At 42.7% G+C, this 15,575-nt stretch overlaps 1 protein-coding gene across 3 annotated transcripts in view; it reads left to right on the forward strand.

The window, feature by feature from the left end:
• ADARB2 (adenosine deaminase RNA specific B2 (inactive)) overlaps positions 1 to 15,116 on the forward strand; it is a 425,242-nt gene extending 410,126 nt beyond the window's left edge. For all 3 annotated transcript variants that reach the window (XM_074946237.1, XM_074946239.1, XM_074946238.1), the window contains 2 exons: positions 7,743 to 7,921; positions 11,302 to 15,116. In XM_074946237.1, the coding sequence (XP_074802338.1) occupies positions 7,743 to 7,921; positions 11,302 to 11,478 (356 nt within the window). In that variant the 3' untranslated portion in view covers positions 11,479 to 15,116. The remainder of the gene's footprint in view (positions 1 to 7,742; positions 7,922 to 11,301) is intronic.
• The last annotated feature ends 459 nt before the right edge of the window (positions 15,117 to 15,575 follow it).

The raw sequence follows: 15,575 nt of genomic DNA on the forward strand, positions 1-15,575 counted from the left end.
TGAGTACCTTCCAGTCCATTTGAGGTAACTGAGAGTCGAAGGTCCTCAGCACCCCACAGGATCAGGCCCGTCAATCAGGCTCCTGGAACACTGGAGAACTGTGATTGTTGGCGAGGATGCACTGAGATACCAAGGCAATGACTGTGGCATGTTTAAATGACTTGCCAGGAGTCTCTGCTGACATTGCAACACTGATCTCAATGGAGTGACTTAAAGCTCCTAAGTCACTTCAGTGCTGTTGGATAGTTTATCCTTTATCTATTTCTTATTCCTCTTGCTGAGTTTGCGTCTTTGAGATAAAATTAGCTTTGCTAAGCCTGAAGAAGTGATAGTTTAGCTGAGGGGGAAATTGGCTGTTTCATTGTGGCTTATCACATTAGATTGGTACTGCTTGCATGTGTGTTGTCAGGGTGAGTATGTCAGAGGTAGCTGCTTAGCCTGTTTTCAAACATTTGCTTTATAAATCTTCAGTATAGTTAGACAAATATAGAAGATTGTCTAATACGAATATATAAGGAATCCCCATACATATTTCATCATTTTGTTTGAGATTACATTAATGGCCCACCTTGATTATCATACACATTGTAAGGAGAGTGGTCACTTTAGATAAGCTATTACCAGCAGGAGAGTGGGTTTGTGTGTGTGTGTGTGGCGGGGGGGTGAGGGGGGGTGAGAACACCTGGATTTGTCCTGGAAATGGCCCAACTTGATTATCATACACATTGTAAGGAGAGTGACCACTTTAGATAAGCTATCACCAGCAGGAGAGTGGGGTGGGAGGAGGTATTTTTTCATGCTTTGTGTGTATATAAAAAGATCTTCTACACTTTCCACAGTATGCATCCGATGAAGTGAGCTGTAGCTCACAAAAGCTTATGCTCAAATAAATTGATTAGTCTCTAAGGTGCCACAAGTACTCCTTTTCTTTTTGCGAATACAGACTAACACGGCTGTTACTCTGAAACCTACCATTAATAACTATATAAATCCTGTTTATCAATTACTACACTAGAATGAGAATTGGCCTCTAAAGTGATTTCCATATAGAGTATCAGTGCATTCTCCCTTTAGTGGGAAAAATTTATCCCTATGCAGAAGGCCATCACACACTTAAGCCAACTAACTCCTCAAAATAGGGTTTAAGTGGGATTTACATAGTTCATAGGTCTTGTGCTGAACCTCTGCACAGGGGTGAATTTCATCCATTGTGACCATAATGAACTTATTTCATATGTTATTATATCAGTTTTACATAATCATAACTCCACTGATTGCATCAGTGTACATGAGATAAGAATCAAGCCCATTTTCTAATAAGTCTCACTGGAAGTTTCCTGTGTACAAAGAAACCCCACACAGGTTGAAAAGTGATTAAAAATTATAAGATGCTAACAAGGGAGACAAGCACAGCCAGCCCAGATGATACTCACAAGGGTTTGGCTTTATACTATAAACACAGTGGGCCAGAGCCTCAGCAGGTGTAAAGCAGCATAATTGGCCCAGTGTACATTTATGTTTGTGAGCGAATATCACATTTCCAGGATGGTAAAGCTGTATCTGTCACTTGTAAAAACTGTGTTTGTCTCACAGGACTTGGTTTCTTCTTTCACTGAGAGTTGTCTTTGTTTGGGAAAGCTTTCTCTTTGCCTTCATGCTGTCTGTAAATTTCCTGTAGACTGGGAGCAGTAGTGGGTGGAATCTGTCTCTCCAGATGATTTGATCTGTATTGCTTAAGAAAAACTTTTGATACTGTGGAGCCAAGTGTCAGAAATACTACAGAGCCAGTGTCAATCCAGATTAAATGTAGATTGTTGTGATTTATGTTATGTGCTTCACAGCTCTAAAACTGTGACTTCCTCAGATGAGAGGTTTCGAGGACAAAGTATTCAGTGAAACTAATGGCTAATGAAATGGGTGACTAGAAAAAGGCACATGGAATGCATTGAAACCCATAACAATCTCAAACCGGGCAGCTTCTAACTTCAGGATTCCAATTAGAGATCAAACTAATTAGGGATTAAAAATTATTGGTCCCCTTTGTTTATGAGGATACCAAGCATTTTTGTTATCTCTTTTATGCTTTAAGATAGACCATTTTAGTGAAGAAAAGAGTTAAGGTCCTGGTAGCTGAGGATAACTAAGATCATTCCTTGCTATCACAATAGAAAACGTCTTTTTGATTTTCATCGCACATCAATTCCACACAAGTGAAATTCCATTGACTTCAGTGGCATTACTCTTGATTTATACCATGTGACTGAAAGCAGAATAAGGCCTAGCATTAGGGTTTTTTTGTTTCTATTTCTTTCTAAGATCTAACTTGTTATAAAGGGTTTTCTTACTGTTGTTTGATTGCGGGAGGAGGGGCTGAGGGGGAATCCTAACTCATGATATTTAAATGCTTGGGGTTGGCAATGCTGTATATCCCATTAAGTAAAACAATGTAGGACCACACTGTGCCATCAGCTACACTTCTGCAACTCCTATGACTCTAATGGGGTGGAACCAGATGTGATTCAGGGCACAATTTGGCCTACTTTGTTTCAAAGACTTTAATATTAATGAGCTGGAGGGGATGCCCTCGATCCACAGGAGCCCCTTGTTAAAATTCTCTGACCCTATCCCTTCCCCCAAACTTGGGCCCGGCTGCAGGGGGGAAAGAACAGAAGCCTGCTGTGTGCTTGGTATTCCTCTCATCCCCTGAGCAGGTGGGTCAGGAGAAATAGGGAGTAGGGAGAGTCTTGGCTTCACCCACACTAGCTGGTTCGAAGGGAAGAATATTCTACACCCAGTAAATGGCTGTAACAAATGGCCCTCTCCCAGGCAAGTGAGGAGCAGGAAAGAAATTGTGATTCTCTGAGTCACAATTCCTTCTTGGGCTCCTCCATATCCGAGCACTGAGCAATGGCTCAATATAACCCTAAAGAAAGGATTGGAATGATTTCCACATCTCTGGTCAAGTTCACCCTCTCTCTGGATATGGCTGAATTATCCTGTCAGAAAAGACTTCTGTCTGGAGCACAGAAAAATACCTCTGGAGATCATTTTTTCCCCTCTCTACAAATAAGATCCCCAACTTTTTCCACTCCCCCATAATGTATACCACAGGCAGAGAGGAAACATTTATGTGGGATTAAATTATCCACTGTGCAAAACTTTGAGTTATTAGCTAAATAACACTCTGGCCTATGCATCCCTCAGTTACTGTAGATGTTCTCAGGTATGCAGGTGGGGCAAATCAAGCCATTTATTCCTTTCTGCATGGATCTGGAGGTCACCTGATCACCACACCCTGTTACCCACCTGATACTGTTAACTGACACTGTAACAGGACTAGGTGAAGAGGTGATGTCTAGATCTGGGCACCGGGGCTAAATTTTATCCGTATGATTGGCAGACATACATTGACATGTGCTACTGCCTTCATACAGCCTTTAGGTTTATGGGCTGTTCATCAGTAATATCAGGTTTTTTTCCCCTAGTTTCTGTTTTCAATTGTGCTGTTTTATGCACTGGTTATTGCAGAGCTTCAACTATTGTTTAATGTCAGCTTGGTTTTGGCTTCTGTGGGTTTCTATGATCCATTCCCCTATTGTAGACCACTCTCTATTGGCACTGATTGCCTGGGGTTGATCTGTATTCTTTTTTATTGTTTAAGGGATTAATTGTAATGTATGTATGCAAAGCTCCTGTTAATTCAAATCACATTTTTGTTTTCCTCTGGTCATTGATTTTGCTGCATCTGTGTTTATTCTATGACCTGTGGCTTTTTGCTAGGCAGGAGCTGGCTGAGCATTTGCTGCCATATTTTTGGCACTCAGTCCATTAAGCTTTTTGGTAATATCTTGACAGAGACTGGTGCGTAAGTGTCAAATACCAGATTCTGATCAGTTTGCATTTTGTTCTGTATGGAGGTAAATGAATAGCACCATGGAGTTCTCTGATATTCAGGACGTTAGCAAAAAGACGTTTTTATTCTACTGCTTAGGTGAATTGGATTTTGAGATGCAGACTCATCAGTTAGCTCAGAAAAAAACTGCAATTGGTATTAATGTGACATGAAAGTGATTGCGAACCCAGTGTGTGATTATGACTCAATTTTAGTCTTTCTTAAGCCGTTTTTGTGCTGTAGCTAGGATCGTTCAGTCATCTTGGTCATTCCTCTAATGCTGTCCATGCCAAGAAGCCACAAATACTGAATAGCTGTATCTAGTGTGACCACTTTCATTGTATTATTTTGTTTTTTAATGGCCTCATTTCTTTCCCTCTGCATGCTCAGTCTCCCTTTACTCTAGCAGACACTTTCTTTCCATGTAGAGAGAACCATGCTGGACAATATTTGGAGCAGAGAGTGAGCAGCTCTCTATGACATTAATTCATGTCCTGCTGAGAGGCACACAGCTGGGAGGTGGGAACTGTTTTAAGTGGCAGAACTGGCGCTGCTTCCAATGTTACAAGTGCTGGAAGCATTTTCACGCAGGACGACTCCAACAGTATTATTGTGCTGGCAATGCGGTCCAGTGAGTAGGATCCCAGTGTGGATTTTGTTCCCTACTGGGCTTGCTGAATGACCTTTGGCACTAAGGCCTTTCAAAAGTGGCCGCTGATCTGTGTGCCCCCATTTTTGGAGGCCCAACTTGAGACACCTTGGGATTGATTGTTTAGAAGTACTGACCACCCACAATCTGAGCTGCAGTTAGTGGGAGCTCCTGGAGTGCAGCATATCTGAAAAGCAGGCTCTCAGTGTCTCAAGCTCAGAACCCAGAAATTAGTGGACAGTTTTGAAAGTATCGGCTTTAATAGTTATGTGTCTCAGTTTCCCCATCTGTAAAATGAGGATAGTGATTCCTTTCCTCCCTTGTAAAATACTCTGAGAGCAATGGCTGAAAAGTGCTAAGATATAAATTTAAAGTGACTGTGACCAGGGTCCCAGTGGGGACCAGCTGTGGTCACTTAATTAGGGTGAACTGCAAAAATGGGGCAGACAATCCCCAAAAAGCTGGTGGATATTCCAATACCTAGATTTACCCAGCCAGCATAAAAGAGCTTCTTTATTACCTTACTGGTTACTCAGAAGTCCAAACAATACAGTTCTCTCAAAGTGATCCAGCCTCAGGCCTCCATCCAGTACCTAAGTCAAATGTGATGAAGATTCCTGAAAATCTTATTTCATCATATAAAAGAAAAGGTACTACTAATCCCAAAGGATCGGACACATTACCTCCCAGGTTACTGAATATTTCAGTTCTTACCCAAATACATGATACAGTCAATTCTTATTAACTAAACTAATATTTATTAAAAAACAGAAGAGAGAGAGTAGGGTTAAAAGATCATTATACATACAGACATGAGTTCAGTTCATTGAGGTTCAGATTCATAGCAGAGATGGTGAGCTTTGTAACTGCAAAGAGTTCTTTCAGAAATAGTTCATAGGTTATAGTCCAATGTCCAAATATCATATTCAGGGCGTACCAGCATAGCTGGGACCTCAGTCTTGTGACTCAAACTTCCCCCGATGAAGCTTAAGCAGATCTGAGATGACAGAATCAGGACCCGAGGACCTTTTATACAATTTCATGTCCTCGTTGACAAGTTGGGAGTTCCTCGGGGAACAAAAGGTAATTAGGATGACTTTGAAGGAGGTCCATCACTGGCACTTAGCTACAGAATTAATATAAGGCAATTTGCTTGTTCCTCCACCATTCACAGATTATTTGCTATACATTTCAAAGAAAGATGAATACAGAGATATCTCCTGTTTACAATTCATTTAAATGCTAAGATGTTCTTTTGATCTCTGAATTTTCGGAATACAGCATAGACAGGGACTGTTGATTACATTGTCGACCAGACTCATACATATGTAAATACACAAAAACACAAACATTATCTCCCCACTTGTCTTTTGAGGGTTATTTATTTTGCAGGATGATTTCTGGCTATGCATCACAGTGACATTCATTGTTGTAATCTGTCAAAGAATAATAAATGGAGTTTTCCAAAAAGCTGTAAAAACAATGCATCATTGTTTGTACTCACTATTGTAGCCTGACACGCATGTGGGAAGGGCAGATTGTCTGTTAGCCAGGCTTCAGTTTGGAAACAGAGAGTCATTCCTGGACTCCAATCCATGCCTATTGCCAAGGTAACCTCTGCCCAGTAGGACAATCCACTTCAGCCCAACCACCAGGCTGGCCTCCTCTATCCAGGTTTGTGGGGTTAGTTCTATCTATGGCAGATCAATGAAAAAGAGAACAAGTGAATCCAAACATATTGCCAAGTCCCTGCATTTTCCAAATATCCTTCAGGCCACCATCTCTTTTCCAGGTGGGGTATCACTATCAGACCCAGAAGTTGGAGCTCTGCACCTAAAAGTCACTGTTGAGCATCCTGGTCCTAAGCTCTCTTCATGCCATTTATATTGTGCTGGAAAATAAACCCAGCACCTTCCTTACTCCTCTTATCTCCTTGGGCTGACTCTGCTGCTGATCTATTCCTGGCTCCTTGTGCCTCAAGGCACAAGAGAACAAGATGCAGAAGTTGCCATGAGGAGGGAGCTAAGCTACTTTGTCACCTCTAATGTTGTCTGGTCACAAAGATCTCCAGTATAAACCAAACAAACACCCAGACACAGTGTGGCCACAAGAGTCTGTGCACTGATGCTAGTAGGAAACCTGTAGTTATACATGGTGGGACAAGGATGAGTTGTCTAGGACAGAAGCAGTAGCTTCTAGACAAGTACAATGGTAACCCATGTGACTTGCACACTCACCACAGGATAGCCATGTGGCATCCACTGAGAACTTGGAATGCCTGAGATACATTCAAGGATAGGGCAAAATCTTGTGTCTGCAGTAGTGACCATCCCCCATGCCGGGGGTATAACACTAGTCAGTGGAGTGACAGGAGTGTTGACCTTTGTTACCCTGCCCACATTATGTGTTTGGGGCAAAGGCCTGTGAATTCAAAATTAGTGCTGTGAGCCTGGGAAAGGTTTGTGATGACTGTCCCTTAGGCGGCTTCTTATTAAGGTGTTTGTACGTATTATGTATCTGTATGACCGATGATATTTAGAAGGCCCCTATCAACTTGGGGTCTAAGTGCCAAAAGAAAGATCTCTTCCTTTCCATGGTAAATGCCAACTTGAGAGACACACATTTTGTTAACACAGCAAGAAGTCCTTGTGGCACCTTAGAGACTAAAAAACTTATTTGGGCATAAGCTATCGTGGGCTAAAACCCACATATTTTGTTGTTATGTCACATTTTTATTGCCCTGCCAACCAGAGGCCCCAGTTGGGATCTCAATGTGCTACTTACTGGACAAACTCAGTCCCCACCCGGAGGAGCTCTTAAGAAGAGATGTGTTTATTGGGGCTGCCTGTTAGTTCTTTTTAAAAATTAGGTTTTACATTGAAGCCAGTTAGAGGAAGCCTCGTTCACTCAGCTGTTATAACGCTGCTCACTGCCATGCATTACCATGTAATTGCATTCCCCATCCTAAGCATAAGATCTGTCTGCCAAGAAAAAGAATCTACAGGAATGGCTGAATTATTCCATCCTCGTATGCCCTAAAGAGGTGGCGGTTAAGAGACAATAATAACAATATCAGAGTGCACAGTAGGTATATGTTTGCACAGAGATATTTCAGCAAACAAAGGCCCACGTTTGCTGGCTGTGAAAGTTTGGGGCCATTGATATTAATGCTCTTCTGCCCTTCTGTTTGTCCCTTGACAGGAGTGAGTAATGCTGAGGGACGGCAACCAGGAAAATCTCCCAGTTTCAGTGTGAACTGGATAGTGGGTAACACGGACCCCGAGGTTATTAATGCCACAACGGGAAAGAGGACCTGCGGGGGCTCTTCACGGCTCTGCAAGCACACGTTTTATGTTCGCTGGGCAAAGCTTTATGGAAAGGTAGGCCTTGTAAACTACTGGGGGTACAGCCTCAGAGTCAGCCATGTGACTGCTGGAAGCTTCCCAACCATGGATCTGACATGGTATAGCATTTCAGCCTTGCTGTGAGGGAGAACTAAGAGCTCTGCTTTCTTGCTCCTCAGGGCTGTAGCATCTGTGAACAGAGACTGTGCCTTTGTCCCTAGGACAGGTTGATCCCTACTCTATAGCCACCCTCTTTGACAGTCTATGTGTAATGATGACAGCCTCCAAGGAGCCCCAGTATTCCTCATTAGTGGAGACCGAAAGCTGAGGGAAATCCTCGGGCGTCATGTACACTTGAGATGGCATTAGCTGGAGTGGACAGGAGCACAGAGAGACCTAGCAGCTGAAATAGCACCCCAAGTTGTACTGCAATAATCCAGGCAGTTTTCAAAGGGAAGTGCCCACCTTGGTCATTCTGGATAGTGAAACGCTCCATTTTCAAATTTGTAATACAAAAATAGGACACTGTATTCCTGATTTGGGTGCACATAAATTGGCTGTTTGGTTTCCTATGTTCCATCCTGAGTACCCACATTTGAAAACTGGGCTCTGATTGTGACTGTTGTTTAATATTGGTAAATACCTCTTATGCCATTTCAACTTCTTACAAGTGACGTACCCGATCCTGCAAGATTCGGAGTGCCCAGAACTCCCACTAAACTCTACAGCAGTTATATTTAATGGAATTAAAGCCACAGGTTTTCCTCAGTTAAAATGGCCACTATTCCTCCATACCCTGGTTGCCCCTAGCAAAGCTGGCCACCCTTTCCCATTGTTTTGTCAATACAGCAATTGGTAAAGGATCCCCTGAATGACTCCCTCTGATTTCTCCCTTCCCCTGGAGGATGCTCTCCAGGAATCTTTTTGTACCTGGGAAACTGCACAATCTGTGTAGAATCACCAGATAGGCACTAAGCTGTGGCTATTTCTGCTTGCTCCTTCCTCATCTTGTCCCTCTTCTTTGAGTCAACCTTGCTCTTCTCTTCGAAGGAGTTGCTAGAGGAAGAGCAAGACCTGGGTTCAAAGAGCTGAGAGCTAAGGTCCACACTTTCAGGCGAGAAGACAAAGGAAACTGAAAGGCTTAAGGGGGATGCTGCCTTTATATATCCTTTGCCTCCTTGCTTCCTGGTCGTTATAGCACTGATTGCCAAGAATCATCCTGCCGTTCTCTGCAGGATGGGAGAAGATGGGGACAATCAGCAGCCACAACCACTTGGAAGACATGTGATGAAGGGGAAGTGGTGTTCTTTTTTCTTATAGCCTCTTCTTAGTTGCTTTTCCTTTATATCCCTTTGGTTTGTAAATTACACTCATTTTGCATGCAATCCCCACAACCACCCCACTATATGAAGGTGTAAAGCCTCACTGTGTGGGTGTGAATTCCCACTCCACAAAACAGCAGAAGTACTGTGAATGCTGTAGGTCTCTGGAGCCCTGATTGCAAACAGAAGCTGGGTAGGGAGAAGGAAGGAAATCCTGGACCAAGTTCCTGTGGCAAGGTCTCTTGGGAAGATGAAGGGATAGCTGGGGCATCAGCTGGGCAGGAAGAGTGGCTGTCACGGCTGCTGCTACAGGAACACAGCAGGCTGAGAGCTAGCTCTGGGCTGGAGCACAGGTCCAGAGAGCAGCCGGGGTATGTGGCCCTGGTGAGTCTGCACTGCAATACACATGAGAATCAGCCAGAGCCCAAAGGGAAGGAGGCCCTGGATCAGTGACTGAGGGACTGTGTGGGGTGGATGCATGGTGTCCTTTGTGTCCCCATGGGCGAGCAGCCTAGGCTGTATGTTGCTGTGGCCAATAGAGAGGGAGAGCAGGGAGCAGTACTGCCAGAACCCATGGGTGAGGGGTTCACCAGTGAATCTGATCTAGGGGCAGCTGAGACCCAGCAGAGAAGTCCAGGCCAACACCAGGACTATAGCAACTGGTGCCATACGTGGCAGGGGCCCAGACTCAGCACTCTGAGCTTTCACTATAGAGAGGCAGGGGGGCACGGGGGCAGTTTGCACTTTGAATTGGTTTATTGATGAGCAAGATGCCTGTTGCTGATAAAGCTGAGTGTTTGTGCTGATAATGGCACTGCAGTGTCCCCTGGGCAAATCCCTGCCTCCCCAAGGGCAGCAGGAGGAGCCCCTCACACTAAGGCAAGAAGCAGGAGTCTGGAACACACTACTAGCAAAGGGAGCCGCAACTTGGCACACTACTTTGCCACTTCCACCTGTTTTCTGGTCAACACACACCTGGCCTGTAAGTATTTAGTATAAGTATTTAGATCCTTTGCTGAATTTGGCTGAATATACCAATAAAACCATTAACCTCCCACTAAATTGAATGAGTAACATTGGCCCAGAGATTTCCATCAGAGTTCAACCTGCTCACTTCAGCCTGCATTTTAGTCTCTCTCCGGGATGTTTGCTCCTGGAGGTTGTGCTTTGATGGGGAGTTTTTCTTACAGGATGTAATTTCGCTGGTTGTAAGCACTAGACGTTCACCTGTATGCCTGCTCTAAGGCATTTTCTAGACCTTGATTGTTTTCATATAATGTCAAAGACTCACTGTTGGCTTGACTGTGTTAAGACTTCGGCAGATCGGAGAAGGTCATAGATTTAGTCCTTCTGAAACACAAAAGTGCTTTCTTCTTGTATGTGTGCTCAGGGTGATTGTTGGACTGCAGACATGTGTCTTTGTCTCTTAAGACAGTTTCTGTCAGATGCTTCAGATTTTACTTCAGAACGTTCACTTGTGTTGAACTAGCCATGTTCCCTCTCAACAAGACAGCTTCTCAGCTATACATTCTGGCATAAATCACCGAAGCTTGATTACTGTCCTATCCTATGCAAGTTTCGCAGCATCTTTTATTATAACAGATTTAAAGGAAGCGGGGAGGAGGATCCTCCTCGTATTGTCTCTTGGTATTAGTTTGACTGGCTCAAGCTCTGAACTGCTCCGTTTCCTTTATTGAAACCAACCACGTCCTCTTCTTTTCGGATTCTCATAAAGGGTGGGGGTTTTTTTCCTCCTCTAAGCGCCCTAACTGACAAGCAGATTTTTCTTTGCAAAAACACCAAGTGATTTGCAGGTTTATATTTGCTGCTGGTTTTACCCACTTCAGGAAGGCAAAAACTGTTTTCCTTTTTTTGCATTTGCTCCACATTTTCAAGATAGGAACAATGTCTTGTGCCTTATACCTTCAGTGTTTTGTTGTTGCAAATCAAAGGCAAACAGAGAAAGCCCAGAGATAGTTTGTTGCTTAGGAAATGTAGAGGGGAAGATTATATGGCTGTTGAAGTCTCCTGTTTCTGCTAGCTTGTTGATTTTCTTTTTTATTTTTTTCCCTCTCCTCTGATTTTGTTCTGCAGCTGAGCTCACGAATGCCAAGCCATGGAGACATGCCATCAATGTACAGTGAGGCTAAACTGGTGGCTCAGACGTACCAGGCTGTCAAGCAGCAGCTGTTTAAAGCATTTCAGAAAGCAGGTCTGGGCACCTGGGTGAAGAAACCCCCAGAGCAAGATCAGTTTTTACTAACTGTATAAATCATTCGACACCTTTAATACATGACCGGATCACATCAACTGGAGATAAGGATAGGCAGGATGTGTGGGCTGATAGAATGGATGCAGTTCAATATTTAATAACAACCTCCATGAGAATATTTTCTTTTAATTCTGTATTGGAAATACGTAAACATAAGCTGTATTCGATTAATGCACTGAACTTGACTTTAGGAAACTGCTTTTTCGTACTGATCCCCTTACACAGATCTACATGCCCAGATTATAAAAAGTTTCTCACAAAGACACTGCTGTTCATTGTTTGTAGTACACAGGATTATTATTATTTATTCAGGAAGCAGCTGCATTTCAGACTCAGCAGGCCATGCATCTGACTTAAAATACAGTTTGATCCAATGCTCAGTTTGTAATGAAAGAGGTGCCGGGGCTCAAGCAATTAGGTGCCAGGGCTTAAGCCATTTTTTTTTTCTTTCATAACTGACCAGGCAAGTCCTGAGATGGTCGGGCAATGAGCTGCCAAGCCTAGAGATGCCGGGGCTCAGCCCTGGCACAAATTAAGCACTGAGTTTATCTTCCCCCAACACCATCAGAGCAATAATGTTGCTGAATGATGGAAGATACTTTAGTAAGTGAACAAATGAAAATACCTTCATACCCACAGCATGACAGGGAGTCACAGGACAAGCATATTTATCCACAAGAAGGAGTTGCGTATCCTCTATGCAAAACTCGTTCAGTCAGCTGCTTAATTTTGACTACAGGGATTCTTTTAAACTGTGTTTCCTGTTTTCAGATCTGAGCATAGTGCTAGGAGCCAGGATTTCCTGATTTCTAAACGTGGCTCTGACACTGACTCCTTTTGTGTCCTTGGGCAAATCACTTAGGACCAAACTTTCACCCACAGTCCTAAGTTTTTGGTGCCTCATCTTTTGGAAGCTGCAAACTACACAGAGTTAGGGCCTGATTTTTCAGAGGTGCTGAAGCCCACAATTCCAGGTGTAGTCAATGGGAGCTGAGGGTCCTCTGCACCTCTGAAAAATCGACTATTGAGTGTCTGATGTTGGATACCCACAAAAATCTCAGATACCCAAAATTAGAGACCACTTTTGAAATTTGGTCCTTTGCTGCCTCAATTATTCCATCTGTCAAATGGGGATAATAATATTTATCTGCCCCATGTGGAGCTTGTGACGATAAATTATTTAATTAATGGTTGGTTGTAAAGTACTGTCACACTTATGTTGAGTAGTACTTCAGGCTGTAGATAGTCCCACTGAAACCATACAATGGACATGAGTAAGGATTTACTCAATCCCCAGAGTAAGGATTTACTCAACGTGCGAAAGGTAGGCTTGCCAGTTTTGGTCTGATATATGCCTGGAGGTTTCATCATATGATGTAATCTTTAATTAAAGATTAATCTTTAATTCCTGGAGACTCCTAAAGGGTTTTCAGATTCTGGTCTTATGTAAGTACTAAATAGTCTTATTAAATTGACCACACATTCATTTGCAGTCTGAAATGCAGATTGTTTTGTATTACAAGAAGAATAGCTTTTATCTGCTAAATCATATCTTCAAAAGGAAGGACTGAGTCTGTTATTACTGATCTATGAATCATGTCATTTCATCAGAATGTAAGGAAAACAAAGGCATGGGAGATCTAAACTTCCATAGTCCAACTACAGAACTAACTGTCAGACACACTGTATTTCTTTTTTGTTTTTTTTTTTGTTTGTTTGTTTTTTAAATGACAGGATTTGCAGGTATATAACAACGTTTCTTTTTATTCCAGTGATTCTCTTTAAATCTGTATATAACATCCTGCCACTGATTTGTGATAATTGTCTAGGTATTTCCTCAGAACAGTCAAGATGAGTTACTTTTCAAACAAACACATAGCTCATATTTTTCCATGTAATTTCCTTTACACAGGAAACTGTTCCTATCAATAAAGGTAGATGCTCTTTGTATAGCGTTTATCATGTTTGGAGAGCCATATGCCGTAAATACATTGTTATTGATGCCCACAATAGACTGGCTACAGTATTTTGATGAGATCTTATTTTTAGATTATAAACTACAAGATGTAGCTATCGTGTCTTGTATAAAAATTATTGTGATAAATTAGACTTTTTAAATTAGATAAAGCAGAGCTCTCCCCTTATGGAAACCTTTCCAATAAAATAATACATTCCATATTAACTACCAAAAAAGTCCTTAGAGTAGCTATATTTAATAACCTGAAGTTGTTTCAATAAGTTAGGGGCAAGAAGATATTTTGTGGTAACCACTTTGTTAATATGACCCATTCCAGGGTTACCTTTAACGTTTCAAAATAACATTAAACTCCTGCTGGAGATTCCATCTGCACTTCTGAATGTCAAACATTCCCCTGTGTTACCTTCCCATCGGGCTTTGGCCCTAGCTTCTGCTGGTGTTGATAGAAGATGTCCCCATTGACATCAAGGAGAGCAGGATCAGGCCCAGAGCCTGCCAGCTTTGTGTCAGTGCAGAGGGGGGCCACTTTGTGAAGGTAGCAGGGTACAGGTCTGTGTAGTGAGTTACACACAGAGCTTGTGGCTGCTCCGTAAGCAGGTACGGAGTCCTTTAGTCCCAAGGGCTCAGTCCACCACAATGGGGGGTTGGGCCATGGCCCTGCCCCAGCTTGACATAGGGCTGGTGTGTAGATGGGATCATGCAGCACACCTTGAAGGTATATAGCCCCCAGTGTCCCAGATAGCTCAGGGAAGAATTCTAGCACCCGGAGACAGAATTTCCCTCCACCCCTTACTCTGAGCTGAGCACTTTTGCACGATGGGGTCAGTGCATTAGCAAGGTTGAAATCCGGCCGCCAGCATTTGAAAGGGCCCAGTTCTCTTGAGTCTGACCTCCCCAGCATGAAGAATACTGGGGCTCTGTCATTTAAATTGACCCCGTCCTCATGAAGGGTACTGGGGACTCCTTCTTGAACTACTGGGTCTCTCTACGTTAATTAACCCAACCTAGCCACACGAGAGACATCAAGGCTTCTTCTTAAACCACCTGGGTTCAGCCCCAGCATGTTTCCAACCTTATGGATGCGTAAGAGCTGCAGGGGCTTGCGTCAGAGCTAACATGATAACAAACTGAAGGATCTGGTTATTTTAAGGCTGACAAGACAGGTGGGGGGGACTGATCTAGCCTTTGCTGCAGCAAATATATTTTAAAACTCCTGGATTCGATTGCCAGACCTAATCTAGACAGTGAGGACTGAACTTGAACCCTATTATAAGTAGGCATGTGATAGGTCCATTGAAGGCAGTGGAGTCGCACCTGCTTACACCATGGCTGAATCCGGCCCAAGCTGTCTACCGTTCCTCATTATATGCATCAATACAGTGTGCACCGCATCCCAGCAGCACAAATTACCAACCTGCAGTATTTCCTGAAGCAAAGGAAAACTTTCTCAATAGTAATTCTTAAATGACGATTATGTACATAACACGCATGAGTGAATGGCAATACTGTACTAATGGATGTAAATTTGTAATATTTGTAAAAAAAGACAACAAAAGAAAATAAATCTGAATTTACATATGTGAATTTGCTGCTAAGTTCTGTAAATTGCACTTCAGTGATACCTGATAAGTGAATGTTTCTGTTAAGTGAATAAAATACCGAGTAAAATTGTTTCTTTATTGTTTGGTTGTTATTTTTCACTGTGGCCTAGAAATCATATTCTCTTTATTTATTCAATAGTCAATATATTCTCCCTTTGACATGCCCAATTACAGTGCTTCATGGGAGCTAAATGGTTGTATTGAGAGATTATCCACCCTGGATGTATTTGGATTCTGTTCTGAAAGTGATGGGAACAATCTTGCACTGGGAGAAGGATGAACTGAATCAATCTCTAATGTTAACCATTCTAGGTTACAACTGGGGCTACTGTTTTAATCACAGCTGTGTCACCATATCACGGCAAGACTGTCAGTGTCTGCATTATAAAACTTTTATTTTGTCCACAGACTTTATCTTGTTCACCAATAAACATGTCTAAAGTGTCCTTTGCCAGAGTAGCTAGGTGCTGAATGGGATTGTAAGAAACAGTGAAAATTGTCCAGAGAGACATTCTTT

This window comes from Natator depressus, chromosome 2, assembly GCF_965152275.1.
Source record: "Natator depressus isolate rNatDep1 chromosome 2, rNatDep2.hap1, whole genome shotgun sequence".
In the NCBI taxonomy this organism is placed as follows: domain Eukaryota; kingdom Metazoa; phylum Chordata; order Testudines; family Cheloniidae; genus Natator; species Natator depressus.